This window comes from Pleurodeles waltl, chromosome 6, assembly GCF_031143425.1.
Source record: "Pleurodeles waltl isolate 20211129_DDA chromosome 6, aPleWal1.hap1.20221129, whole genome shotgun sequence".
Classification (NCBI taxonomy): Eukaryota; Metazoa; Chordata; class Amphibia; order Caudata; family Salamandridae; genus Pleurodeles; species Pleurodeles waltl.
The window spans coordinates 983,835,180-983,862,291 of NC_090445.1; the positions used below are offsets into that span (position 1 = coordinate 983,835,180).

The 27,112-nt window shown below is 43.8% G+C and overlaps 1 protein-coding gene across 3 annotated transcripts in view; it reads right to left on the bottom strand.

Moving 5' to 3' along the window:
* PANK1 (pantothenate kinase 1) overlaps positions 1-27,112 on the bottom strand; it is a 159,568-nt gene that overhangs the window by 55,186 nt on the left and 77,270 nt on the right. For all 3 annotated transcript variants that reach the window (XM_069239862.1, XM_069239863.1, XM_069239864.1), the window contains one exon: positions 9,038-9,291. In XM_069239862.1, coding sequence (XP_069095963.1) covers positions 9,038-9,291 — 254 coding nt within the window. The remainder of the gene's footprint in view (positions 1-9,037; positions 9,292-27,112) is intronic.

Sequence of the window (27,112 nt, forward strand, 5' to 3'; positions counted from 1 at the left end):
ATACACTTTCACTCTAAATGGAAGACATGACCTCAATATAAGATGTTTCCTGTCCACTCGGACACAAACATGAATTTCTAGTCATGTCTAGGTACAAAGGAGATTTACCTTTAGTGAGCGTCTTCTAATCTCCTTACCTTCCCCCGAACAGTCTCATTCGGTTACTTCAGAATTTGAGTGTTCCCATCCATGCTGGAGCAATCTTCAGACTGCTCAGGAAGTATGCATTGTGTTGGAAAATACTACCAGGTGGATTGTAGGCAGCAAAGGCACTGTTGCATAGTTCAGTGGTCAGGAGACACAGAAGGTGAAAAAGTGTTCCCTAGCTTATTGATGTAGATTGAACATGGTCATGATGTTCTCTAAGGCGGTCATAAAGGATATGAGGAAAAGAACATTCCCAAAACATTTATGTGCATTGTGGCTTCTATGAGCTTCCAAAAGGTCATGCTCTTTCAGTTGACTACTGACTACTCTCCAACTACATATGCCATTGCCACTAGTGGAAGTCATTTTAGGGGAACCAAGCAAAAGGTTGGAATCCTGAAACCAAGAAAATAGATCGCTTTAAATCTCCTGGGAAATATAAAGGCTTAAAGATAAAGTTACATCCGTGAAAGTTACATCGGAGAAGAAGATGGTATAAAGTGAACAGGAAACCTGAACCTGTAACCCACTTACAAAAGGATCCTTTGCTAGAAACTGGGTTTCTGGTTGGCACAGGTAAGCACCCTGTCTAAGCAGGAACCAGAAGCCTAGTCAGTTACACACCATAAATTAACCTGTGCTCACTCTCTGGTAGCTTAGCACAGAGCAGGCAGGCTCAACTTAGGGGGCAATGTGTAAAGCATTTGTGCAACGCATAAAAAAGTAATATAGTGAAAACCCCACACAATAAGAATCCACACCAGATTAGGACAATCAAGCTTAATTTAATGAACAAAACAAGACCCAAACGACCAAAGTCCAATAAGTATAAGTTGAGATATTAAATTTGAAAGAATATCTGCAAATGTAGTGTTTAGAAGCTTAAAACAACAACCAGAGCTATCTTGTCGCACTAGACCGGGATATATCCAAAACATTAGGCAGACCATGATGGAGTGCAAGGAGGCTACAGGGACCAACTTTGCCCTGCTGTAAAAGTACCTTATAGGAAAGGTTGCGTTGACGTTAAGGAGCAGAGGGGCCGATGCAAAGCTGAGACGTGGGTTCCAATCTGCGCAGTCAGGGAGGAATGCATAGTTATCGAGCCACGCAGTCATTGATGCGATGTCCTCGAGCAGCGGTGCAGCGCTGAACACTTTGCAATAAAGGAGATGTGTCATCGTCGAGCCACACAGCCGATGATGTGAAGGTGATGCGTCGGGCTGAGGGAGATGCATTGATTCTGAGCTGCGCAGTCGGCGCTGCCAAGTCCTGCCAATAGCCGTGATGCGTCGGCACCATGGACAAATGTGGTGTCCCACCAGCACAGTGACTGCAATGCGCAGGTTTTTGTAGAAACAGCTGCAGAACCCACTTCCAAGGGCCCAGGACCTGATTCGCACCACTTGGCAGGGAAGGACTCATAGCTGGCAGAGTGCAGTGGCTGGGGCAGAGGTGAGTGAAGTTTTTGGTGTCCCTGAGACTTCAGAGCAGGAGGCAAACCTGCAAGCAAACTGAGTCATTTTGGTTCTGTGGATGTAGAGATGCAGGTCCAGTCCTTCTCACTTGCAGGCAAGGGGGGCAGCAGGGCAGGAGTCCAGCAAAGTCCAGCAGAGTGACAGCCCCTTCAGCAGAACAGCAGTCCTCCTTCCTCGCGGAGTCTTCACAGGTCCAGAGATGTGCTAAGTTGGTGGTGTCAAACATTCAGTTCTTATACCCAGTGGGTACAAGAAAGGGAAAAATGAGCTACACTAAATATTCAGCAAAATCCAAATAATATACAGGACAAAAAAAGAGCAATACAATAATTTCAAAGATAATATTTATAAAGTGTGTATGTACATAAAAACAAACAAGAATATCTTCACTTTGGAAATATACACATATTATACAGGGAAGTGAACATAACTAGACTTGAATCATATCTACAAAAATGAAAAACAGTTCAATACAAAAAATACAAATAATCTGCAAATATAAAAACATATAACAACATTAACTCACAAGGACACAGTGTCACACAAGACAAGACAATATAATTGTGATATCCCAACAGTTAAACATAAAGCTTTAAACCTCACAAATACATTTAAATACAATTAAATACAGTTAAAATAAATAGTTCTTGTTCTGCTACAGCCGTAATACATCCCAAACTGATATAAACCTATTATTTTGATGACAATTGTCATTTAATCTTGTCCAGTAGTAACCAAAACACATTCATGGGTCGTCCACACAAACAAAAGTAGGAACCAAGCCTACGCGCGTTTCGGCGGAGATCGTCTCATTTAGGAGGCCGCCTTCATCAGGGCAGTTCCTTTAATGCTTCAATACAATATATCATAGGTTCTACCAATTCTGTGATCCTTCCCAATGATGCATAATTGTGAAGATATTCTTGTTTGTTTTTATGTACATCCACACTTTAAAAATATTATCTTTGAAATTATTGTATTGCTCTTTTTTTTTGTCCTGTATATTATTTGGATTTTGCTGAATATTTAGTGTAGCTCATTTTTCCCTTTCTTGTACTCAAGTATATTTCCCTGGATGGGCTACTGATCATACCAGGGACCCTCGATAGTTCATTTCCTTATACCCAGTGGGGCCTTTGAAGTGGGGGAGACATCAAAGAGATGCCTCTGAAGTAAACAAGGTCCCTGCCCTTCCTCCAGACACAGTACAGGGTGTTGTGCAGCCCTTTGTGAGGGCTTAAGATCCAGCCCTTTCAGGTTTAAGTGTCAGCTCCTCCCATCCATCCTGCCCAGGATGGGCCATCAACATGGAGAAGGCCACTCAGTCACACCTATGATGTGTGGCTGTCTGGAAGGAATGCACAAGGGCCCAGCTGTCACCCACCCAGACGTGTAGACAGGCAGAAGGTACTAGATGATTTTTAAGTGAGAAAATCCCAACTTTGTAAAAGTGGCCTTTTCAGAAATACAATTTAAAAATCCGACTTCAACATAAGTTGTGATTTTAAATTGTGGTTCCAGAGACACCAAACTTGAGGGGTCCCATCTGTTCCCAATTGGCATTTTCACTTATAAAATGTAATAAGGCAATCCCAGTGTTAACCTACGGGAGATAGACCTTGCAGTAGTGAAAAACAAATTTAAGGGTTTTCACTACTTGGACATATAGGCCCTCATTATGACATAGGTGGTAAATGCCCCCTACCATCATGGTGACGACTGCCATAAGACCATGGCTACCAGCCGACTGCCATATTATGAACGTAGCCGGAATTCCATCAGAAGGCTGGTGGAATTCTGGCTACGGTCATGGCGGCAGACGGCGGTAAGTAGACCGCCGCAGACTGTATCATGATCCATGATACGGCCTGGCGGTGTTCTGCTGGCGGGGAGGACTCTACGGAGGAGGTGGGTGAGGGAGACCCCTATCAGTGCCAAGTAAGGAATTCCCTGGCACTGATAGTGCCTACCGCCAGGGGTTTCGTGGCGGTAAGAAAGCCACGAAAACCATGGCAGTGGACAGGGTCATATTCCGTGGGCGGCCTAGTGACGGCTGCCGGGCTGGAGACTGTAGTCTCCAGCCCAGCGGTCTTTACCGCCGTGGCGGTTGGTGTGGTACATTGGCGGTTCAGCTTTTGCCAAACCGCCAATGTCATAATATGGCTGTATGTACCGCCAACCTGTTGGCGGTACTACCGCCACTATAACACCGACCGCCGGGGTCATCATGACTCCCATAAAGCTTACAAGCACATCTCCAACTTTTTAACCTCACTGCACCCTGCCCTTGGGGCTGTCTAGGGTCTACCTTAGAGGTGGCATATGTATTAAAAAGGAAGGTTGGACCCTGGTCACAGGTTTAACTTACCAGGTCAACATGGCAATTTAAAACTGCACACAGGCTCTGCTTTGGTAGGCCCGAGTCCCATTTCAAGGGCTATGAAGTGGGTGGCACTATCTGTGCTGCAGGCCCACCGGTAGCATTTCATTTACAGGCCCTGGGCACACATAGTGCACTTTACTGGGGTTGGGGGGGCTTATAAGTAAATTAAATATGCCAACTATAGATAAGTCAGTCCTATCATGTTTTAGGGAAAGAGCACATGCACTTTAGCAATGGTCAGCAGTGGTAAATAAAGTGCCCAGAGTCCTAAAACCAGCAAAAACCAAGTCAGCAAACAGGAGGTCACAATGCAAAAAATTAGAGGGGACCACTCAAAAGATACCATGTCTAACAACCTTCAAGACAGAAATAAGGATTGAAATCCTTCCAATGCTTCAGGATCCCTCAATGAGGAGTCACTTTTTAATCATTATAAAACCCATTTTAATCATTGTAAAACCCAGAGGGAAAGGAATTTGTTATAGAATTAGGATGCTTCATTCTCTGGCCAAAAGTGGACCAAGGGTGGACCTTGTTTTGTCCAGGAACTGGCAAAGTTGTGAAACCAATTTGAGGCTATAAATATTTCCTTAAAAGATGACATTGCACTTTGAAAAGGACAGGCAGCAGGTTTAATGGCTATCATGTCAGTTTATTCATGACGGCTTGTCGAACCATGCAGCAAAGTAATCTTTCTCATCACAAAGGATATAAAGGGCATGCTCTTGCCCAACAAAGGAGAGGCAAGAACAGAGGTGAGAGGCCTCTCAAATGTATGCCAATGCCACTCTTTCATGCAATGTCTAAATAAACCTATGCATGCTGTGTGAGCTTCTTCAGTTCACAAAACTCTGTGTGACTATAAGTTCATGTCTGGCTGTAACTTAAAAGTGGCTTTGAGTAGACATTCATTCAAACAGGAATAAAACGAGTATCCAACACTTCCACTCACTTTTAGATCACTGCTGGAATAGCATGTAGCCAGAGAAATGGCGCAGGAGTCTGTAAAGACATGATACAGGAGAACCACCAATGCATCCAGTATTAAGGTGAGAAAGGAACATGAAAGAGTGCAAATGATGATCAGCAACAGACAAGTTCAAAAACATTTAGACTGCAGAAACTACTCTGGATATTTCACCATCATCAATCGGTTGACTCTTGAATCTTCAACAAGTTGTTCATAATTCTTCAGTATTCTGTGAATCACTTCCAATTTGGACTTAATGAACATCAGAATAATCAAGTCAAAGCTCTCTCATTTACTGGTCTTGACAAAACCAACCAACAAACGCCACCCCAGGTCCTGCTGCAGGAAACCATTAGAAAATAAGAAAATAAAAGGTTTCTATACACAGAAAAGACAGGGAAAAGATGGTGAATAATGTAACTGCAGAACATGGTTCCAGCAAACTAAACCTGGGGGATGGGGGGAGGAGTTTGGGAGGGGGGAGGTGGGAGGGTATGTAGGCGCTGGGGGCTGACACTGAGTACTGATGGCCTCCTGTCAAACAGCTAGGTCTTGAGCTTCTTCCTGAAGTTGTGGAGAATGTGTGCGGTTCTCAGGTGGTGGGGGAGGTTGTTCCAGGCCTTGGCAGCGAGGTAGGAGAAGGAATGGCCTCCACAGCTGCTTCGGCGGAAGTGTGGGACGTGTGCGAGGAAGGTTGATCAAAGCTCTCTGGTGAGTTGGTGGAAGGGCATATGGTGGGTAATGTGTTTGGGTCCAATATTGTGGAGGGCTTTGTAAGCGAGGGTCAGAACCTTGAATTTTGGGGCCACATGTACGCAAATTGCTAATCTTAGTGACTCGCGATTTGCAAGTCGCAAAACCTGATGTACAACAGTGTCATTGCCCCACTCACAGGGATGGCGGCCTGCTGGGAACAGCAGACCACCATGTCCGTGACTGCTTTTAAATAAAGCAGTGTTTTTTTTATTTATTTAAATGCAGCCCGTTTTTCTTAAGGAAACCGGGATGCAATTAAAAAATATGAAAAGTTTACTTTTCATTTTTTAAGAGCAGGCAGTGGTCCATGGGATTACTGCCTGCTCTGTGAATGGATATAAAAATATATTTTCTCAAAGGGGAAAGGGTCCCGTGGGGAACCCTTACCGTTTGCTAATGGGTTAGCACCAATTTCAAATTTGTGCTAACTGCGATTGTTTTGTGACCGCATTCACGGTCACAAAACAATCATACATTACACTGCAACTCACAATTATGAAGGGTATGGCCCCTTCCTGATTGTGTCTTGCAAACCCTTTTTGCAATTCGGTAAATAGATTACCGAATTGCAAAATTGGGTCTGTGCTTTTTTCTTGTTGCAAACGGACCGATTTTGCAAATCGGCCTGTTTGCGACAAGAAAAAGGCTATGTACACCTGGCCCCTACATCTCTTATGCACGTGCCACCAGTAGAGGCTTCTGAGGTTAGGGGAGATACTGGTCAGTTTGTGGAGGTCTAGGATGAGTCTGGCTGCGGAATTCTGTATAGTTCTGAGGTGACTGAGGAGTCGGGTGGTGACTCCAGCGTTGAGTGCATTTTTATTTATTTAAATGCAGCCCGTTTTCCTTAAGGAAACCGGGATGCAATTAAAAAATATGAAAAGTTTACTTTTTATTTTTTCAGAGCAGGCAGTGGTCCATGGGATTACTGCCTGCTCTGTGAATGGATATAAAAATATATTTTCTCAAAGGGGAAAGGGTCCCGTGGGGAACCCTTACTGTTTGCTAATGGGTTAGCACCAATTTCAAAATTGGTGCTAACTGCGATTGTTTTGTGACCGCATTCACGGTCACAAAACAATCATACATTACACTGCAACTCACAATTATGAAGGGTATGGCCCCTTCCTGATTGTGTCTTGCAAACCCTTTTTGCAATTCGGTAAATAGATTACCGAATTGCAAAATTGGGTCTGTGCTTTTTTCTTGTTGCAAACGGACCGATTTTGCAAATCGGCCTGTTTGTGACAAGAAAAAGGCTATGTACATCTGGCCCCTACATCTCTTATGCACGTGCCACCAGTAGAGGCTTCTGAGGTTAGGGGAGATACTGGTCAGTTTGTGGAGGTCTAGGATGAGTCTGGCTGCAGAATTCTGTATAGTTCTGAGGTGACTGAGGAGTTGGGTGGTGACTCCAGCGTTGAGTGCATTTTCGTAGTCTAGCCTGCTGGTAATGAGGCCTTGGGTTACCGTTTTTCTGGCCTCCATTGGAATCCATCTGAAAATCTTTTGTAGCATCCAGAGGAGGAGGAAGCAGGAGGCGGCAACTGTGTTTATCTGTTGCTTGAAGGGAGATTGATGATGATGCAGAGGTTGCAGGTGTTGTCTGACAGGTTCGAGAGTAGTGGGCCACCAGGTGTCATCCCAGGTGGAGGTGTTGTTTCTGTAAATGATCACTTCTGTCATGTCTGGTTCAGTTTCAAACAGTTTCAAGTAGTTGGATCTCATCCACTCGGTGATGTTTATCATGGTATGGCTGAAGTTAGCATCACTGGTACTAATGTTGTGCTATCTAGGCTGGGAGAAAGCTGAAAGATCCAGAACTTTGGTAGATCTCTGCTACGAGAAGACATGGCTAAAGATTCTAGATCATACTACTTTTCACATCTGTGATCTTCTGTTACAGCCAGGATTTACAATGTGCCCTCTGTTTTTTTTTTGTTCTCAACTGAGCAACTAAAAAGAATATATATCAACAACCCAAAAAGTAGTAACTCAGAGAGACTCCTGAATTCATTGGTGGCAAGTTGCCACTTTATTTGTGAGAAATGACAGAAAGAACCAGGTGATTGAAGAGGGCTTCCACAATAATTTTAGAAGAACCTCTGCCTCCAAATAGGCAAGACGGCTTTTTGAAAGTGCCGGCCCATCACGCTAAGAGTCGCTAGTAGAACGAGCCAGGTCACTAAGATTTTTACAGCCTGCCAGATGCCTAATTTAGAATCTCATTAATAGTTTCATTAAGGTTTTTGCTTAAATTATGTTCAGCAATTAGTTACAAAGTGGAATCCTTGTTGAACAGCATATTGGTTTGAGTGCACATCTGATGTAATCAAAATTACAATCGGAGTTTTCCAAGGTGATCTAAAGAAAAAAAAAAATGAACCTGCATTTTCAAGCCTTCCAGCAGAAATAAAGAGAGATAAATTACACAAATTAAAAGCATTTGGCACACATTGGTTAAATAATCGAATAAAGAAAGGAACAAAAAACATAAAATGGTTCAAAGTTGTTCCTTTCTACTTTTCATAGTAAGGAAAAAAGTATGGTAAAATGGTCATAAAACATAATTGATCGAGCATGATAATGTGGTATAAGTTACTCCTGAAAGGAATGAAGTGGTAGCAAACAGACTACAATGAAAGAATAAGATGGGGGTTTGGATAAGAATGGGATGGTGGCTGGAGTTAGCCCCATAGATATTGACAAGGACACCCCTGGTAGGGTCTGAAAAATGTAATACTTGCTCAAAAAAAAATTTTTAAAGAGAACTTTCACATGTTTTTTTTTTGGGGGGGGGGGGATGGCGGAGGGATGACATTCAAAACTGGGACAGGTGCTCTATTTAAAAATCATGTAAAAATCCACATAAATGATACACAAAATTGATAGGCTCGCTGTGGAGACCAAAAAGTACTGCTGCTTATTAATTAATGATGCCATATAATATTGCTTGACCGAGTAGACCAGAAACTCTGGATATCCATTCCACACAGTTGAAGAGGACAAACGCAGAAACACATCAAACCTGAATTTACTGAACGGTGGTGCTGCATCCATAGCAAGCAGGTTGCAGCTAATTCGAGTGTTAATTATAGCAGGTTTAGGAACAAGAAATAAGTGCAGCAGGAGGAGAAATTAAGCATTATTCTAAAAAAAAAAAAAAAAAAAAAAAAAAATGATGGAATGCCAATACAGTTTCTACATCAAACTCTGTTCTACACTTGTGTATGTCCCAGGCAATGTCATGAACAGCGTAAAGGTATTTTTGTGACAAGCAATTCAAGAAGTGGAGGTAATTACCTGGTCCCTGTAACGCGTTTGTAGCTGTCCTTAGAATAAACGGCCAGGATGCTGACCCCAGAGCCTATGTTAACCAGCAACATAGGGTACGGATTGTCAAGGCAGTAGGGCTTTTTCTGACAGAGTTCAGGATCGGTTGCATTTTCAAAATAATAGCACTCAGAAGAGCCATTGAAGCCCACTGAGTCCACATACAACAGGCCCTGGATCAAGCAGTCGAGTTCATCCAGTTTATGGAGTTGGAGGTCAGCTATCTGAAAAGAAATACGGGTTAAATTAATGAACAAACGTAAGTTTGAAGAGCACACAACATTGCACTGCTACAAAAGCAAATGTTTCCCTCTTGCACTTTGACACAGCACAGCTTAAGTGCCAAAGTACAGTCTGGACACGATTTCTCAAACAGACTGGAAGGTAGCATACTAGTGCATACTGGGCAAAGAACAACAAATTATCCCAACACAAATGCCAGATAAGGTAGTTCTCTATTGAACGTCAACCAAATCAATTATAGGGATCAAGCCTGATTTCACGACTTAAGCCCATTAAGTTGACCTCATGCAGACCGATTTATTGGTTTGGACTAAAGCTCTTTTGTTCTTTCAATGACGGTACATAAAAGTTCACAAACGCCTCTTTTTTCATTAGTTTCACCATTTACCAAAAAAATAAAATAAAACACACAAAAAAAGGCCCTTTATTTTTACAATGCACTACTAAACTAAGGTGGTGTGACAACGGAAACGTCCAGGGAAGTCAAAATTCAATGCAACACTGGAGGCAAATTAACAGACCTGATGCCATAATTCTTAGGCGTTGGAGTCTATTATACATTTCCATTATTAAATTATGAATTACCATGTTAGTATATTAGGCTCACATAATTCTGTACGATTAACAAAATAATAAGACTTGGCAGAATTAATTTGCGTCTTTTGTGAGCAAATATCTATCTCTCCGTAATGGCATCACAAAAATAGATAAAAGTACAAGTTATTTGCTTTCTATTCATCTCTTTTTAGATTATTCACCTTAAGAATAAGCCTGGGTGAATGACAGGGTCGGATTTTCAACAGCAATTGTTTTCATGCTCCTGCAGGGGGGCACAGTCAGACTTTGCGACAGCCTTGCACTACCCCTGCAGTCACAGCCCACAGACCCATACAGGCACAACCCCCCGCATAGGGTCATCAGTTTTATTTTGTAATTTTCCACACCCTCAGACGCAAATCAATCATGATATATCAGCGGAGGGGACTGCTGAAATTAATGTGGGACCTTTTTTTAACAAAAATAAGAGTTCACTCTGAGGAGTGGACTCACATCAAAAAGTACTGCTAAACTGAGCGGGCAAATCAGCACTCTCTGAAATCCTGAGTGGCGAGGTAATAATGCTTGGTGAATGTATGCATGGATGCCTGCGTAGCAGCACGGCAGACAACCAGTACTGAGACACTCCTCTCCAGTGCCATCAAAGCAGCCTTGGCTCTGACGGAATGAGTCCTTAAGCTCTCAGGGGCTCCTTCTTGGTCATGGCACAGCAGATTTTAATACACACGCTCCTGTTTCTGCACTGCCTTCACTTTATTAATACCAGCAAGGCCCACGAAAAGCTGGCTATCGGCATAGTATTATTTCATGAACTCAAATCTAAACACTAAGAGACCTCATTTCAAACTAGTGAAACCTGTCCTCTTTAGAGAGATTGGCAGAGAGGAAATTGTAGGAAGCGTGATGGACTGACCCACATGGAAGTGAGAAACAACCCTTGGAAGAAAAGAAGTCCAGGTTCTCAGCACCAATTTTTTAAGACAGAAAGTGGTGTACGGAGGCGGCACTGACAGAGCTTGCATCTAAATGACGGCATGTGTACGTGATAGCAGAAAGAAAAATCCTTTATGGTAAATAGCTGTAGAAAGCAACCGTGCAGGGTCTCAAACTGCATGCACAGAAACATGAAGACCAAGCTAAGTACCACTGAGGCATAATGAAGTACACCAAAACGTCAGATAACTTGGCCCACAGAGGATCAAATTGACTGGCTCAACACCAGGCTACAAATATTTTAGTGTGTCCCAAATACATTAATTTAGTCAATGGGCTCTTAGCCGCAGAAACATCATCCACTACTTTACCTGGTAAATTGAAACTACTCAATTGTTGCAACTCAATCTACAAGTATGGAGGTGTAAACTGTGGAGATTCTGATGCAATTTGCTGCTCTGTTTGGGATAAAGGAGGATATAAAAAGAGAAAGCTGTATTGGAGGGCAAATGTTCTTGCTCAACAAGACTATATTTCGCAGTCTCATGCCTGGCCCAATCTGGGCCAACTTGGGCTCAGTCTATCTAGATCTCAGAACTTGAGGCAAAAATGGCAGCGGTGGGAAGGCATACTGAAGGCCTGTGCTCCACTGAAGGTAGAACGCATCTGTAGCAATCCTCTTGGGGGACACTCCAGCATGTAGTAATCTTGACAGTGCACATTCTCGCGGTGGCAAAAAGATCCTGCCAGCGTACGCCTCCCTGGGAAAGCCATCCTGAGCCATCCATGCAATGTGTGGTCTGCCATTTGACATATGCAGGGCTCATCCATCCAGGTGCTGAGCGATCCTACTTAATTACTGGCTACTAGAGATATCACTTGCTGGTCCAGCCCCTCCAAATGCACAGTGCTTCCAGGAACAAGATCAAAGCCCCTACTTTGCCCTGCTTGTTGCAGTGTCACTTGGCGATAGTGGTGGCTGTCAGCACTTGCACCGACCTCCTTTTGACAGACACAAGAAACCCTTCTCAGAGACAACCAGATGGCAAGAAGGCCCAGTACAATGATGTGGAGCTTTCTTCCTACAGTGATGACCCATCAATGATCTCCACCACTCCCAGATGACTGCCCAACCAAAAGATGATGCATAAGTAGCTACGATGAGGTCTGGGTGGCATAGGAATACCCAGATTAGCTCATGTATACCTGCCGCCTCCAGAGATCCTGAGCTGTCTTCTTCCAGATGCAGGCCCTGTCTGTCAGACAGCCCCAGTGTAGCACCCACTGGAAACAGCAGTTCCACTCCAAGTCCTGCAAGCGATTACAAGCACAAGGGACCTCGAGAACTAATGACGACAGTAGTCCAATTAGCTTCAGAACAGACCTTAGTGAGAACGAGGGCTGAGCCTGAAACATCATAATTATACTGTGAATGTTCTAGGCTTGTTAGGGCATGGAAAGACATTGAATGCATCAGAAGGGACTTCAGTTCGCTGATGGAAAACCCAAAGGAATGACAGAAAGCTGATTGTTGTTTGTCGGTGGTCAGCAACTAAATGCGACAAGTCCACTTTCAGCAGTCAGTTTTTCAGGCACAAACATACACATATCTCCAACTTGCACAAAAAAAAATGGGCCAGGGCTACTGATATTACTTTTGTAAATACCAGCGGGGCAGAGGTGAGGCACAAAGATAGAATTGCAAATTGAAACTGTTGCAATCCCTCCAAAAACCGAAAGTAACTGCTATGGTACTGCATGATGGGCCCATGAAATTATGTGTCCTGCAAGTCCAAATATGCCAAACAATCACTTGCTTCAGGACTGAGAGAACTACATCCCGAGCAAATTTGTCCCTCCATAAGAATAAATCCAGGCGCTAAATATCCAGAATTGGCCTGGGTCTGCCATCTTTCTTGAGCATCAGCAAGTAGCAGGAGAGAGACCTTTTGGATGGCCCCCTTGGTCAAAAGGGATATCACTTCCTGCAAAAGGATGTCAGCATGAGCCCTTGAAAACTGGAGTAGGAAGGAGTTGGATAGAAGGGGGTGATATCAACGGGCAAGGCATATTTTTTAATGGTTTGCAGCACCTATGGATCTGACATTTTGGGTTTCTAGCTGTGTAGAAAAAAATAAAAAGATTACCCCCCCATTAGCTCTGTAAAGGGAAATCAAAGAGGGTTGAGAGCTGCTGTCGCAGGTGAGCAGGAAGTGGGATTACTGCCCTTACTGATGTCTATGACCACGGCTACTGCTATGCCCTGTGGGGCCATAACAATTTTGAGTCAGCTGCTGAGGTGGTTAAGAGGGCTGCAGTTGCCAATAGGATTGATGCCACAAGTAGTCCCTGAAGTTTCTGTAATGTTGGTGAAACTGACAAGCCAATGAAAGCAAGCATATAAAGCAGGTCATAACGAGGCTGTCTTTAAAAAGCTCCAGAATTGAGTCACGCTCCCTCAAAAGACGTGCCAAACAGGCATGCTGGAACATCACTGGAGAACCCAAAAGCCTGCATCTGGGCAATGCAACTGGCCACAACAATGGTGTCCAGGACATGGCCCACACATTCCATTGTCTCAAGACCGGCCCTCAAACCAAATTTCCTAGCATCTTGTCTGTCATGAATTGTTTGAGCGAAGTGGTTTCTAAGCCTATCAAGTATGGCCAACAATATCCCACTGTTGATGTTCCAGATGACATGTGTATATCAGCTCAAGAGACGGAGCACTTAGGGCCTTAAGGACCAAGCTAGAGGATAAAAATAGTCTTTTGCCGAACTAGTCGATGTGCTTCGATTCTATATACGCAATCGCAGAAGGGAATGCATTTGGGTTAATATTGCTTGTGGATACTTGGACCTCTAATCTTTTCAAGGATTGATGCTGGGTGAGAAGGTCAGGTGTCTGGGGCGGGCCCATGTCCTCTAACCACAGCAACTGACTCAAACACTTTTTCGTCCAAGAAATCCTCAAGTGGTCTGTTAGGGTCTCGATCAATGGCACAAAGAATTTCAACATAGTCGGCTCAGGCTGTAAGATTTTCGGCAACAAATTTTCTTTTGCCTCAGTAGTTGGAAGACGTACGTCAAGTACTGCTGCTTTCTAGGCACAATCTAGTTTCAGTGTGTTGTGGAGTGGAGGGGGTGTGGGGGAGTAAAATGTCCACTTCCCCATCCTGTGGCACATTCTGAAGTGCCTAAATTGTATCTGTATCATAGGAGAATAGGGCTCCTGTAGTAGTGGCATTGAGGGAGAGACTGGAGATCATCGAATGTTAGTGGGTTACGCCTCGATTTTGTTGAGTGACATGGGTCTAGCACAGGCCATCGCCAGCTATGGGTTAATTACTGGAATTACTGGCTTCCGGGAAAGCTGACTTCTGGGAATGTAGGTGGAATATTTACTGTGCCACAATGCCATGTTCTTTAAAGAGAGGTCTTATCAGCTCTCTCTTAAAATTGAAGAATGGTATAGGCAATCCTGGTGGGTATGCGGATGTTATTCCAGATCCTGGGTGCACAAACTGAGAAGACCTGTTGCCTAGTTTTCTCTTTCCTTCACTTTCCGGTTTATCTTCTGTGTGATGGTATCCTGGCTGCAGATGTGTTGAGAGCCAATGGAGAAGTAGAGGTTTTCAGTCAAATGGACAGGGTTGTTGGTCAGGATGGGTTGGTGGATTTTGCACCATGTATAACAAAAGACTCCGGTCTTTCGATAGAATCCTTTTTGCATCTTGCCCCATAGAAATGTATACACCTCATAAAGTTAATGTCAACAAGTTAGGTGATATACAGAGCTAGATTTAAAAAGTGTCACATGGACGTATACTGAATCAACAATGAGTCAAGGATGATAGAACAGTGTCTTCAGAGCTTTGCATGATGCAACCGTGGAACACCTTCAGTGAGCCAATATCAGCATATGAGCAAAAAAAACTGTTGAGGAGGCCTCATTTAGGACCAGGGAGGTATCTATAATATAAACCTGGCTGCTCACGTATGTATTCATTCCCTGGGTGCCCTCTGTGGACATGCCTTAGAGTGTCATCACAATGCTACTAGCACACACTTCTGTTTCCTTTTCCTGTAATTGGTCACTAGTTTAAGTATGGGAGTGCCTATCCAATATTTCCATACAATGGAATAGAATTGGCTCAAATGTAATTCGCTTTGTGACAAATGTGATGACTGTGCGCAGAAAACGTATAGGGAGTATGATTGGATTTTATTTGTCATTTATTCCCAGTTTCTCTCAGTTTCCAGTGCCACCAACATTTGGATTATTTGTAACTGCAGTGTAAAGCTCATCACGATCTAGTTCAAGCTATGGTCATAACAATTTCCTAATCTGCAAGTGTGAGACATAGTGAGACACCCCCATGTTGCTTCTGAACCAGTCAACACATCATGCCCCAATATTAGGATAATTAGACTATGTGGAAGCTACTTAAGTAGAGCTTTCCCTTAGTATTGTGCCTAACAGGACTACTGAAACAGTTTCATTTTTCTGAGCTCTACACTGGTCATCAGTGAAACTTTAACGTGCAATGCACAACTAGGGGATAAAAAATTAGAATTGTTCAAGCAAATATAATTTCACATTCGTAGACAACAATTTTTTTGCCAAATGAGCATCAGGAAAGAGCTGAAACTAGTGTGTCAGAAGGATTCTGGAATGCCTTTTGTTGAATCGAGAATTGTGACATTCTGAAATTCAAAATAAATGTAGTGACGGTTCCCATTATAACTGATGAGATCTGGGTGCCCATACTGTTTATGAGTTTGAGTTTATATATTTGTTGATGAGCCAGTCGGGTTCCTGGTTATATTCTTGGTGTCTCACTCACAGTGGACTATGGTTTTTCTGCAAAGAAACTCGCGTTCTTTTTACACCATAAAAAAGCGTCATACGGATTCTTCCACATAAAGACTAATTTCTGCATTTTCTTTCTTCCCTGGGGTTAAACTGTGGCTCAAGAGTGGGTCTGCAGGCAAGTCAGGAAAACTGGGGCTATGCTGCAGGCCAACCAGGCGAGGTCTGTAATTTCTTCAACCTTTCCACACAACTAGAAAAAACAATGCAACTAACAGAAGCAAAGAAGGGGGCATGGCCAGATTGAGAATGCACTTTAAGGAGGCTCCGTCAGGCATCTCCTAACTGTGCTCCTAATAGCCAACCCCTAATAGCTGAGCCACTTGGCCACAGCTGGGAGTAGTTAGTCTCCCCCTTTGAGATTTTGTTCGTTATGGAGGCCTGGATCGGAGCATGTGCAGGCCCGACAGTGCGAAGAGGACCCAAGACTCATGGCCCCCTGTGACTGTGTGGCCCCGATGGACAGATCCCTCCAGCTTGTGCTGCGCATCGACAGCCATCTCATGCAGTGCTCTTGCAGTGCTTCTCCCCTTGCAGCATGTGGTGGCTGGAGAGGCTGCACAGCCGCGCTATGAGGTCACTGCATTCAGCCGTTAGCGGAGACCTGTACTACATCTGAGGTCCACATACTACCGGGGAGAATATCCCCCCTCCTCCCCAAGCCCCCCCAAGAACTTCATAAGGCCCTGGTGGGGCATGCGGTGTCATGGGTGATTGGGTTGGAAGTAGTGCCTGGGGCTGAGGGCACAAACCATGATGTGGAGTAATAGCCTTTTGATGGAGTATTGTTGACACTACCCACATCTTGGACATCTGTAAGTACCCTGAGGCCTGGATTTGGGGGTGTGGCCTGGAGTGTCAACCTCCCCCACTGCCTTTCTACAGACTGGGCTTCGGCAGGCAGCAGCTGGTATGTGCCCACTGCTTTATCGTCTTTCCATCTGTCTGTGGAGGAACTGTAGAGGGAATGACAGGTGGTTGACTTTAAGATACCGGTTTGGACCTCTGTCTCAGCCCTAGGAATGAGGAAAGTGCAGACTCTGGGACATCTGCACCAGCAGATCAAGACTGATAAATATACCAGATCACTGCTACAGTGCACCACTCTGATGAAGGTCTGCAACCACCGGAGCAGATGGAGGGCAGAATTACCCCAGAGAAGATTTGTCTCGGTATTTGCAACACCCACCATGGTGAAGACTCAGTTCAGTGATCGGTCTGGAGGTGGGATTCCTGTGTCAAGACCTCCAGAAAATAGTGGGCTGAGGGACGGTGACAGAAAAAATGATATCCACTGCTGAGGACACAGAATATATGTTGAACTTCAACATCTCCTGGCTTAAAGACATCTTGGGTCACTTGGAAGGCTGTGTCGAGGGTGACTGGGTCAGATCCCAGTAGAATAATCTTCACTTTGTGGTAGTGGCAGGAAGGAGTGGAGGAGCAGTTCCTGCGCATTTTTTTTTTTAGAATTTTGACTGTGTATCTGGATGCCCGCTGGTGCCCGGTCCTTGTGCTTTGTCACTGAATGGGCCCACCGATTGCTAGGGTGAGGCCTCCTTCTGAGGTCACTCCAAGACCTACAACTACCTGTTAGAAATGGGGTCTTTGGTTGACAGTCAGGTTACCCCCTGTTCAAGCAAGGACCCTCACTCTAGTCAGGGTAAAAGGCGTGGTGCGGCGACTTCCACGGAGTCGTGGACTTTGGTGGGGTTTCAGCGGTGTCAGGCCTGCGAAGGTCGCCGCGTTCCAGCGAAGATCACGGAGTCAGTTGCAGGCGGCGTCACCGGATTCAGTAGTGGCGTCAGTCCGGAGTCGTCCAAAGTCGATTTCCTTGGATTTTCACCAGCTTTTCCTTTCAAGGGCTCAGGGACTGGATAGTGCACCACTTGTCAGATCAGGTGTCTCTCCAGAGACTCCAGGTGCTGGTAGAGAGAAGTCTTGTGGAAGGCACACAAAGTCCAGTCTTTGCCCTCTTACTCTGGCAGAAGCAGCAACTGCAGGATAGCTCCACAAAGCACAGTCACAGGCAGGGCAGCTCTTTTTCCTCAGCTCTTCTCCAGGCAGAAGTTCCTCTTGTTTCCAGGAGTGTTCTAAAGTCTGTAGTTTTCGGCGCCCTTCTTATACCCAATTTCTCCTTTGAAGTAGGCCTACTTCAAAGCAAAGTCTCTCGTGAATGTGAAATCCTGCCTTGCCCAGGCCAGGCCCCAGACACTCACCAGGGGGTTAGAGACTGCATTGTGTGAGGGCAGGCACAGCCCTTTCAGGTGTAAGTGACCACTCCTCCCCTCCCTCCTAGCACAGATGGCTCATCAGGATGTGCAGGCTACACCCCCAGCTCCCTTTGTGTCACTGTCTAGTGTGAGGTGCAACCAGCCCAACTGTCAAATTGACCCAGACAGGGAACCCACAAACAGGCAGAGTCACAGAAATGGTATAAGCAAGAAAATGTTCACTTTCTAGAAGTGGCATTTTCAAACACACAGTCTTAAAATCAACTTTACTAAAAGATGTATTTTTAAATTGGGAGCTCAGAGACCCCAAACTCCACATGTCCATCCGCTCCCAAAGGGAATCTACACTTTAATCAGATTTAAAGGTAGCCCTCATGTTAACCTATGAGAGGGACAGGCCTTGCAACAGTGAAAAACGAATTTAGCAATATTTAACAGTCAGGACATATAAAACACATTACTATATGTCCTACCTTAACCATACACTGCACCCTGCCCTTGGGGCTACCTAGAGCCTACCTTAGGGGTGTCTTACATGTAAGAAAAGAGAAGGTTTAGGCCTGGCAAGTGGGTACACTTGCCAAGTCGAATTTACAGTTAAAACTGCACACACAGACACTGCAGTGGCAGGTCTGAGACATGATTACAGAGCTACTTATGTGGGTTGCACAACCAGTGCTGCAGGCCCTCTAGTAGCATTTGATTTACAGGCCCTGGCACCTCTAGTGCACTTTACTAGGGACTTACTAGTAAATCAAATGTGCCAATCATGGAAAAACCAATTACATACACATTTTGTAAAGGAGCACTTGCACTTTAGCGCTGGTTAGCAGTGGTAAAGTGCCCAGAGTAACAAAAACAGCAAAATCAGAGTCCAACACACATCAACAACCTGGGGAACAGAGGCAAAAAGTTAAGGGAGACCACGCCAAGGATGAAAACGTCTAACACTACCCAATTCCTGAACTATGCCGGTAGAGACAAGATATTTAGACATTCCACCTTTCACATATTTTACACAACAATTCTGTAAAATTAGCATCTTTCCGGATTACATTACAAGTGTTACAACAATAGAGGTCATTTCTTTCAGTCAAATAAAAGCAGAGAGCACTGCAACTCGCTAATACGCTCTTGTACCCAGCGGAATTGAAGGTCCTTCAAGATAGTAAGACTCCTTTTCGATAGGCTGAAGGACTTTTGGAATTGGCTTGAAGTACAGAACACTCATGATATGCGTCCAGATCAACAATGAGTCTGACCCCCCCACTCACAGCGTAGGCAAACTGAGATCTGACAGGATAACATAAGAGTTAAGGGGACATGCTTGCCACTGGGCCAGAGGACTGTAGTAGCGAACAATCCTAGATTCCAGATGACCCGGTGGGGCTCCCGGCATCATGTGCTGAGAAACCAAACGGTCTTCAATATCCTTCTTGTGCAGGCTAGGAGTGTATTTTCTGAATGGTGTTCATTTGTAGGGGCCTGGAGGGCTCAGAATGGTGTTGGATTTGTAAATGTTGATTCTGTGTCACTTTGATTGCTAGTCAAGAACCTTCTGTGAACTCTGAGGACTTCTACTTATGTCTGCTGATGGAGGAGAGGTTGGGGTCACGATTGCTGCTGTTTTTTTGCTATTGACACTGCATCTTGTCTACTTCATAGGTCGGCTACAAGTATCAGTCTTATAGAATGCTCTGGAAGCTTTAATGGGATGACGTCCCTTTCCATATGGTTTTGAGTTGGATAAGGTCAACAGATGCTTCAGTGAGGTGGAGGGAGTTTGGTTTAGGAGTTTGTTTGGCTACCTTTTTGTTTATTTTAGTCTCCTTGTTCCGCAGCGCAACATACTTGGCTCTAGCACTGGGACGGTAGATAGAGGCTCATCATGACACTTTCAGGTTGCTTTCCTGAAAATGAATGGGTTGAATAATAAGATTAAACGGGGAGTGTTATCTTAATATCTCAAACGACATGCACCGCCATTCTTCAGCAAAAAAATGCACCTATTGAGAAACAGATGCATGATCTTAAGCCGTAATAATACCACAGCTGATCACTCACGATACACTACTAATTCTCGTGACATGGCTGTTCTCATTCATAAATACTTTCCAATACAGATTACGAGGGCCCACACGAACAGATGAGGGAGAGTTACTGCTGTGGAGTGTACCCTGGGGCACATTAAATAGATATTCACATTGACTTGTAAAACACTCAGCTTGGTGGAAGACATCTAGCAGGCACTAACTACATTAATCCTTCAGCTACTTGTAAGGATAACAATAGTGAACTGGGATTTCAATTTAGTGAAGGAATCCGATTGAGACACTAGTGGTAGAACTACCACCCACAGATAACCTGTATTGGCTGACTAGGCAGGGTCATTGGGAATGGCAAATTTCTGGCATAAGATACATCCCAACAACTCAGGATTTACACATTCCTCTGCTGCACACGGATCACTAGTGACACAACTTTTTTCATCCTTCGGCTAACATGGGTTATATGGAGGGTGTGCGCATTCTTCCACGTGACCTGCCAAACCATGACCCCACTGAAAAGAGTATCCATCATAGGATGCCTAAAGGTAGGTGGATGTGGAGACTGAGCAAGTGGCAGCTTCATGACATTCAGGTCGGATACAAAAGCCATAATTAAGGACTATTTTGAGAAGTACACTAGATTGGTTTACTCTCAGAAGACACTCTGGGAGGCACTGAAAACAGTAATGACATAAGAGATTATATCCTATCAAACTAGGGCAAAGAGGGAGAAAGCTAGTGAGGTTGAAGAGTTGGGCCCTTCCATTGGTGAGCTGGAGTGGATGCTCTCTGACCAGATGGATGGCAAGGTGAAGCAATGTCTTGAGCTTGGCCGCCTCATGCTACAATAGAAGTTGTTAGGCTCTGCTGCATTGGCACATACAGCTCTGCAGTATAAACTATATGATTTTGGAGATATCACTGGAAAGCTCCTACACTGGTTGGCCAATAGGGATCTGGAGTTGAGGTCGGTGCTCACAATACATACCCCAGATTTTGGGGGGGAGAGGAATACTCACAGACCCAAAGTAAATCGTGGAGGAGTTTGCTTCTTAATATGGACCCCCTTCACGCTACTAGGGCCCCCTTCCTGAAGTTAATGACCATACTGTGGAGGATTTGCCTTGTCCAACTCCGATCGCTGGAAGACTCCTTATACTCTTAATCTTCGTGATAAGAACAGAACAGCTTTATGCCAGGCCATTGAACATGCCATTTTCAGTGGTGACTAACTTTTGCCTCAGCCAGGTCTAGAAGTGATGGGGCTGCTAATGCTTAGATTAGTGTTGACTTTGAGAAAGCTTTCGATCCTGTACACACAGTCTTCATGTTCAGACTGTGGAAACGTATGAACTTTGGCTCATTTTCCATTGCTATGTATAAATGTTATATGCTCACCCATGGGCGCAGTTTAGGCTCAATTGGTCCCTGTCCTTCCTGTTCATTATACAGAGGGGGAGAGACAGGGATGTCCCATTCACCCCTCTTTATTTGCTCTGACCATTGAACCACTGGTAAAGAGGGTCTGCAGGGATGCCCAGTTGAACGGGTTTAGTAGGTGGAGGCCATCTAGGCAGCACCGGATTATTATACGACAATGACACCCTTCTATATAGTCAAGGCCCTGAGATGACGTTATCTAGACTGATGAAAATGCTACACATCTACGGGAGGACTCCAGTCACCACATTAACTGGAGTAAGTTGCTGTTTATGTGCCGGTGGCTGGGGAGTGTGGGAAATTTGGGGCATCTGCTGAGCTGCAGCTGGACACAGACCATTTAAGTATCTGGGCATGCAGATCTCATGGAAGGAGCTGTGGACTTCGAACATAAACCTGCTATTCAATTGGGTTAAGCAAGAGATGAAAGCATAGGGGTCAGTGCCTCTTTTAATGACTGGCAGAGGGTCTCTGTTTAAAATGATATCCCTTTCATGTCTATTATATGTGCTGCAGAATTACCCCTACAATATCCAAAATGCTGCAATCTCGATTATTGTGGGCTTGGAAGCAGTACAAGTTAGCACTGAGGAAGTGCATATAAGGGTCACATTCATCAAGGAGATGGACCAGTCATACAATATTCAGAAGACACAAATTTATCACTGTCTACAGTTCGGACAGGCCTATACCGGGGAACTTACCGCATTACCAGCTCATAACCAATTGAAGTTATGGGTGATATATGTATTTTTCGACTATACAAGCTCGTTGGTGAATAATACTCCGGAACTACTCCTACAAATGAGGGATAAATGGTCTCTGTATGTGCATGAACTGGTGGACACAGACTTGACTGAAGCCAAAATGGTCCCCAGGGGCCTCACAGTATCCATGTCCTTGTGATTCATCCAACTGAAATATCTAAACAGAGTTTATTATAGTCCATCATGATTGCACCGAATTAAACCTCAAATAAACCTGCAATGTTTAATATGCAATGAGACCCGGGGTACATTAAATCATACAGTCTGTGAGTGCCCGGTTACACAGAAATACTGGCAAAAATATACACAACACTGTATGTCAGGCAGTGGGTAAGCAGGTAAACCTGGACCTCAAGAAAACGGCATTGGGACTGATGGACAAATGGGGTGGGGCCCAGGACCACCATATTCGGCTGCATTGAGCCTTCTGGGGGCCAAGAGGGATAGTGCTAGCCACTGGCGACCGGACAAAGCACCCCTTGAAGCAATGTATTTTTTCTCATAAAGGTGCTTTAAATCTGTGCACGTCCATTTAAGCAGGCTATTCCTTTGAAACACTGAGATGAGAAATCAGTAAAATAGTGTAAAGTGCACTATGGTACAGTTGAGTGAAAATTTGGCCATGACAGAAGCAGGAAGGAAACATCCTTTACAACGCGGTCAATACCACGCAATGCCTTTACCATGCATTGCCCTCATCATACAAGTCTTCACCATGCCGAAGGCCATGCGTGGCTAGATTAACGTAAAAAAAATAATTATGACTTAGCGTTAAAAAAAACACCATAGAAATTCACTGAAAAAAAAAAAAAGAAAAAGGTACAGGGTCGTTATAGTTAGGAAATAGAATTTTAAAAAACATAAAAATGATCTTTAAAAAAAAAAGTTTACAGGGACATTATAGTTAGGTTCACATTTTACTCACACTAATCATAGAAATTTAGCAGTTATAGTTATCACAAGTAAGTATAACTGGTGCCCTAAGGTAACTATAACTTGAAACCCAGCCATGCACAGTTTTCTCAACAATAATTTTATTGCAAATGTTGCAGTGATAATATTAATGATGTCGTAGAAGATGTCATCCATGATGTAATATGTGGGGTAATTAGCTGCGCATGGCGAGGGTACAAGTTATAGTTAACTTAGGGCCCTTGCCAAGCACTGCTGAATAACCCAGATATTACATCACTCACGACATCTTTTATAACATCATTGATAATATCAATGTAACATTTACAGTAAAATTATTGATGAGATAACTAAGCATGGCAGGGGTGCGAGTTATATTTACCTTAGGGCACAACTTATAGTTACTTGAGATAACCATAACTATAAACGCTGAATTTCTATGGTTTGTGCAAGTAAAATGTGAATATAACTATAACGCTCCTGTAACCCTTGTTTGTTTTTTTAAGTGAATACATATACATATTATATATATATATATATATATTTATATACATACTCGCCTAGTGACAGTTGCCACTTGGTAGTTAGTTCTAGTTAGGACCATGTTTCCAAAGAAAAAGCGCTTTTTGACTTGCCTATATCTTTGCCAGCGTCTGACGAATCTTCACAAAATTTTCTGTGTGATTCTTGTTGCGCACTGCAAGTTTCTGGGTGATCCTTCAAGCAGAGGACCGATAAAATGGGGAGGGTGGGGTGAAATTTTTTGTGTTTCCCATGTTAATTCCCATAGGACCTTTGAAGATGACTACAGCCCGAATCACTGGACAGAATTACACCAAATTGGCAGAAACCTAGCTTTTGGTACGCAGATAGTGCTTTCACTAATTTGGTGTAAATTCATTCAGTAGTTTTTGAGATATTAAAGGGAAAATAAATTTGTATATCTAGAGGCGTGGATCCTCCCTGTCGACTTCTATACTGGCGAGATTGTGCAGGGAAATGCACAGCTCTGACTGGCTGTCAACACTTCATCCAGGAAGCATTGACTGCCATCTTGGGACTCCGCATTTTTTATTTTAATTTTTTTACATTTTGCCACGTTTCTCGGTGGATCCAGCGAACATTCCAAAAAAAAAAAACACAAAAAAAGTGCGGGTTCCCACGCTTCTTTAGTGTGAAGCTCCAGTGTAAGCGAAGTCCCGGAATCACTGCTTATTTAATGCAGGAGGGTCCGGCCCCCTCCACAGCCCCGGTGACCGCCACCTTCCTAGGGCTTTTATCATATTGAGTGTGGGATGGCCACGCAGGCCCCCCTCAGGACCTCCTCCCACGGTCCTGTCACTCTCTCTCACTCTCTCTCTTCCATGACATGGTGGGATGGAAGAGAGAGATTGTCATTGCAATGGTCTCTCCAAGCAATGACTTCAGAGAGTCAAACTAGCAAAATGTTTGGTACGAATGATCTGCTCTGCATCAAAACGTAATTTTAACTTGTTATGTTTGGATGCAGGGCAGAACACTCACTTCTGGCCTAATGGTCAAGGTCTTGTGCTGTCAACGACTAGGCTGAAGTTTCAAATCCTAGTATCACTTGGCAGTGTGTTTATTTACTAGTCTTTTGACTGTAAACCTTCCTAGTGATGTAACATTCACGTTTCTTTCAAATCACGTGTGGGTTGACAGTCATAGGTATGTCTAGAAGCATCACAGTAAGGAGTCACCTATGGCCTAAAGGTTAATGTCTTATACCCTCACACTGAAAGTTTAGGGTTCTACTCCAGGTGTGCTGTGGTCATTTTCCTGCTTTTATTTCCTTTAAGCTTCAAAAGCTTAAGGTTCACAGTGAAATGTGATCTCACTCTTTTTAACTGACATACATTTTTCTTTTCAATTTGTCCAGAAATAGCTAATTCTAAGTATATCAATCATCAAAGACTAAATAACTCTCTCACTCTCTCTTTCTTGCACTCATACACCAACTCAGACCCTTCCACACTCACTCACAGACCCACTCAGACGCTCACTCACACACCCTTAGACTCTTATACACCCACTCACAGAACCACGGGAACCCTGACGCACCCACTCACAGACCCACACAGACACTGAAGCACCCACTCTTACACCCAGACAGACACTCTCACACACAGATACACCATGTCCCACCCAGTCTCACACCCAGAGAGACAGGCTGAAGCCAACTACGGCTGTGTACAGCCAAACGCCTTGTACAGCTTGGTGCTGGGTGGTTGGGGGGTTAGCCACAGCGTCTGGCTGCAGGCAGGGCCCTGCGGCCAATGCCCACGGCTGAACGCTGTGCACAGCACAGGTTTGGGTGGTTAAAGGGGTTGGCTCCTGTGGCCAATTGCTGCCTCTCATGCCTGAAGGCAGTGCACAGCGGTGGTTGGTTTAAAGTATAGCAGTGAAAATTACTTTACGGTAAAAGAAAAACATAGAAATTCAATTTAAAAAAAACAAAGGTTACAGGGACGTTATAGTTAGGCTCACATTTTAAATGTACAAAACCATAGAAATTCATCTGTTAAGAGTTATTTCAAGTAACTATAACTCATGCCCTTAGGCAACTATAAACAAAGGCCCTTGCCATGCACAGCTAATTACCCCACATATTAGTTTATTGATAATGACATCTATGGCATCATTGATGTTATCACTGCAACATTTGCCATAAAATTATTGATGAGAAAACTGCATGGCAGGTGCACGAGCTCTGGTTAGCTTGGGGCACGAGTTCTAGTTAGCTTGGGGCTCAAGTTATAGTTACTTAAAATAACTAACTATAACAGCTGAACTTCTATGGTTTTGTTGAGTGTAAATTCAGAACCTAACTATAACGTCCATGTAACCTTTGTTTTTTTTTCTCTCAGTGAAAATACACACACACACACACACAGATATATAAAAATAAATAAAATGGATATATGCAAATAACACGTTGAGACCCGGTGAATAGTAAACTTAAGCATGTTGATGCTGTGAGCTATGTTTTTGATTAGTATTTTTACGATTGCCCGTTTTTTCCGTTAAAAAAACTATCTTAAAGAGTCCATGACCAGTGAAACTCAGCGACTGAAAACCTACCTCGAGCCAGTCCGGAACCGGATGTGAAGTGCCTACCAAAAATTTGACCCAAGAAAGACAGTTTGTCTAACACGCCAACAGCTCCCTACAAGCACAAATCATAGCATGGCTATTAGATATGAACTTAGGTGACTGCACTTCACAGCTGACTAGGCGAAACTGCACAAATTCACCCTGAAGCACACCTCGCCTTCAAAAAACACTTAGAAAACCAAGCCACCACATTACCAGCTCTCCCTCCTGAATAGACGGAACCCCTTCCTTTCAGAAACCTAGTTCTTAATAGTATACACCATGGTGGTCTCAAACCCTGGATGAAGGCAATGTTCTGCTCAACGACTTACCTGAAACCACTATGGCGCACCACAATGGTATAGTTCAGGCCCAAGCACACCTCATCAAGGATTTACAGTAATTCAAGCACATCACCCCAGTGCTGAAAGAAGAACATTGGTTCCCCCATGAAACCTACATAATCTTCAATATCAGCACCATCCCCTCAAAACCATCAGAAATATTGACCTAGCTTACTTGGCCAGGAAATTAACCAGCTGAGGCAGACAGAAGAATACCCAAGAACACCACCCGAGTGGAAGCCAAAATGTGCAAAAAGGAAAAAAGGAAAAAAACAGGAAGCAAGGCCGTTTCAGTCTACACCACTAAGATATGGAATAGAATCCCCAATAAGATCAGTCTGCACCAATTTCCCTGCTCTTCAACAAGAAGCTGAAGGCTTATCTCTTTAAAAAACATTACGCCCACAACCTATAGGAAGGTTCCTGTAACCCGCTTCGTATCCCAGAGTTTGCATTCATTGTTTAGCTCTCTGTTGATCTGTAGCTAGGGTCGCACTGTATAAATATTTCAATTTCACATATATATCACTGGTAACTGGTGCTAGTTCCTTAGACGATTAAGGAAGGCAGTTATCGGTC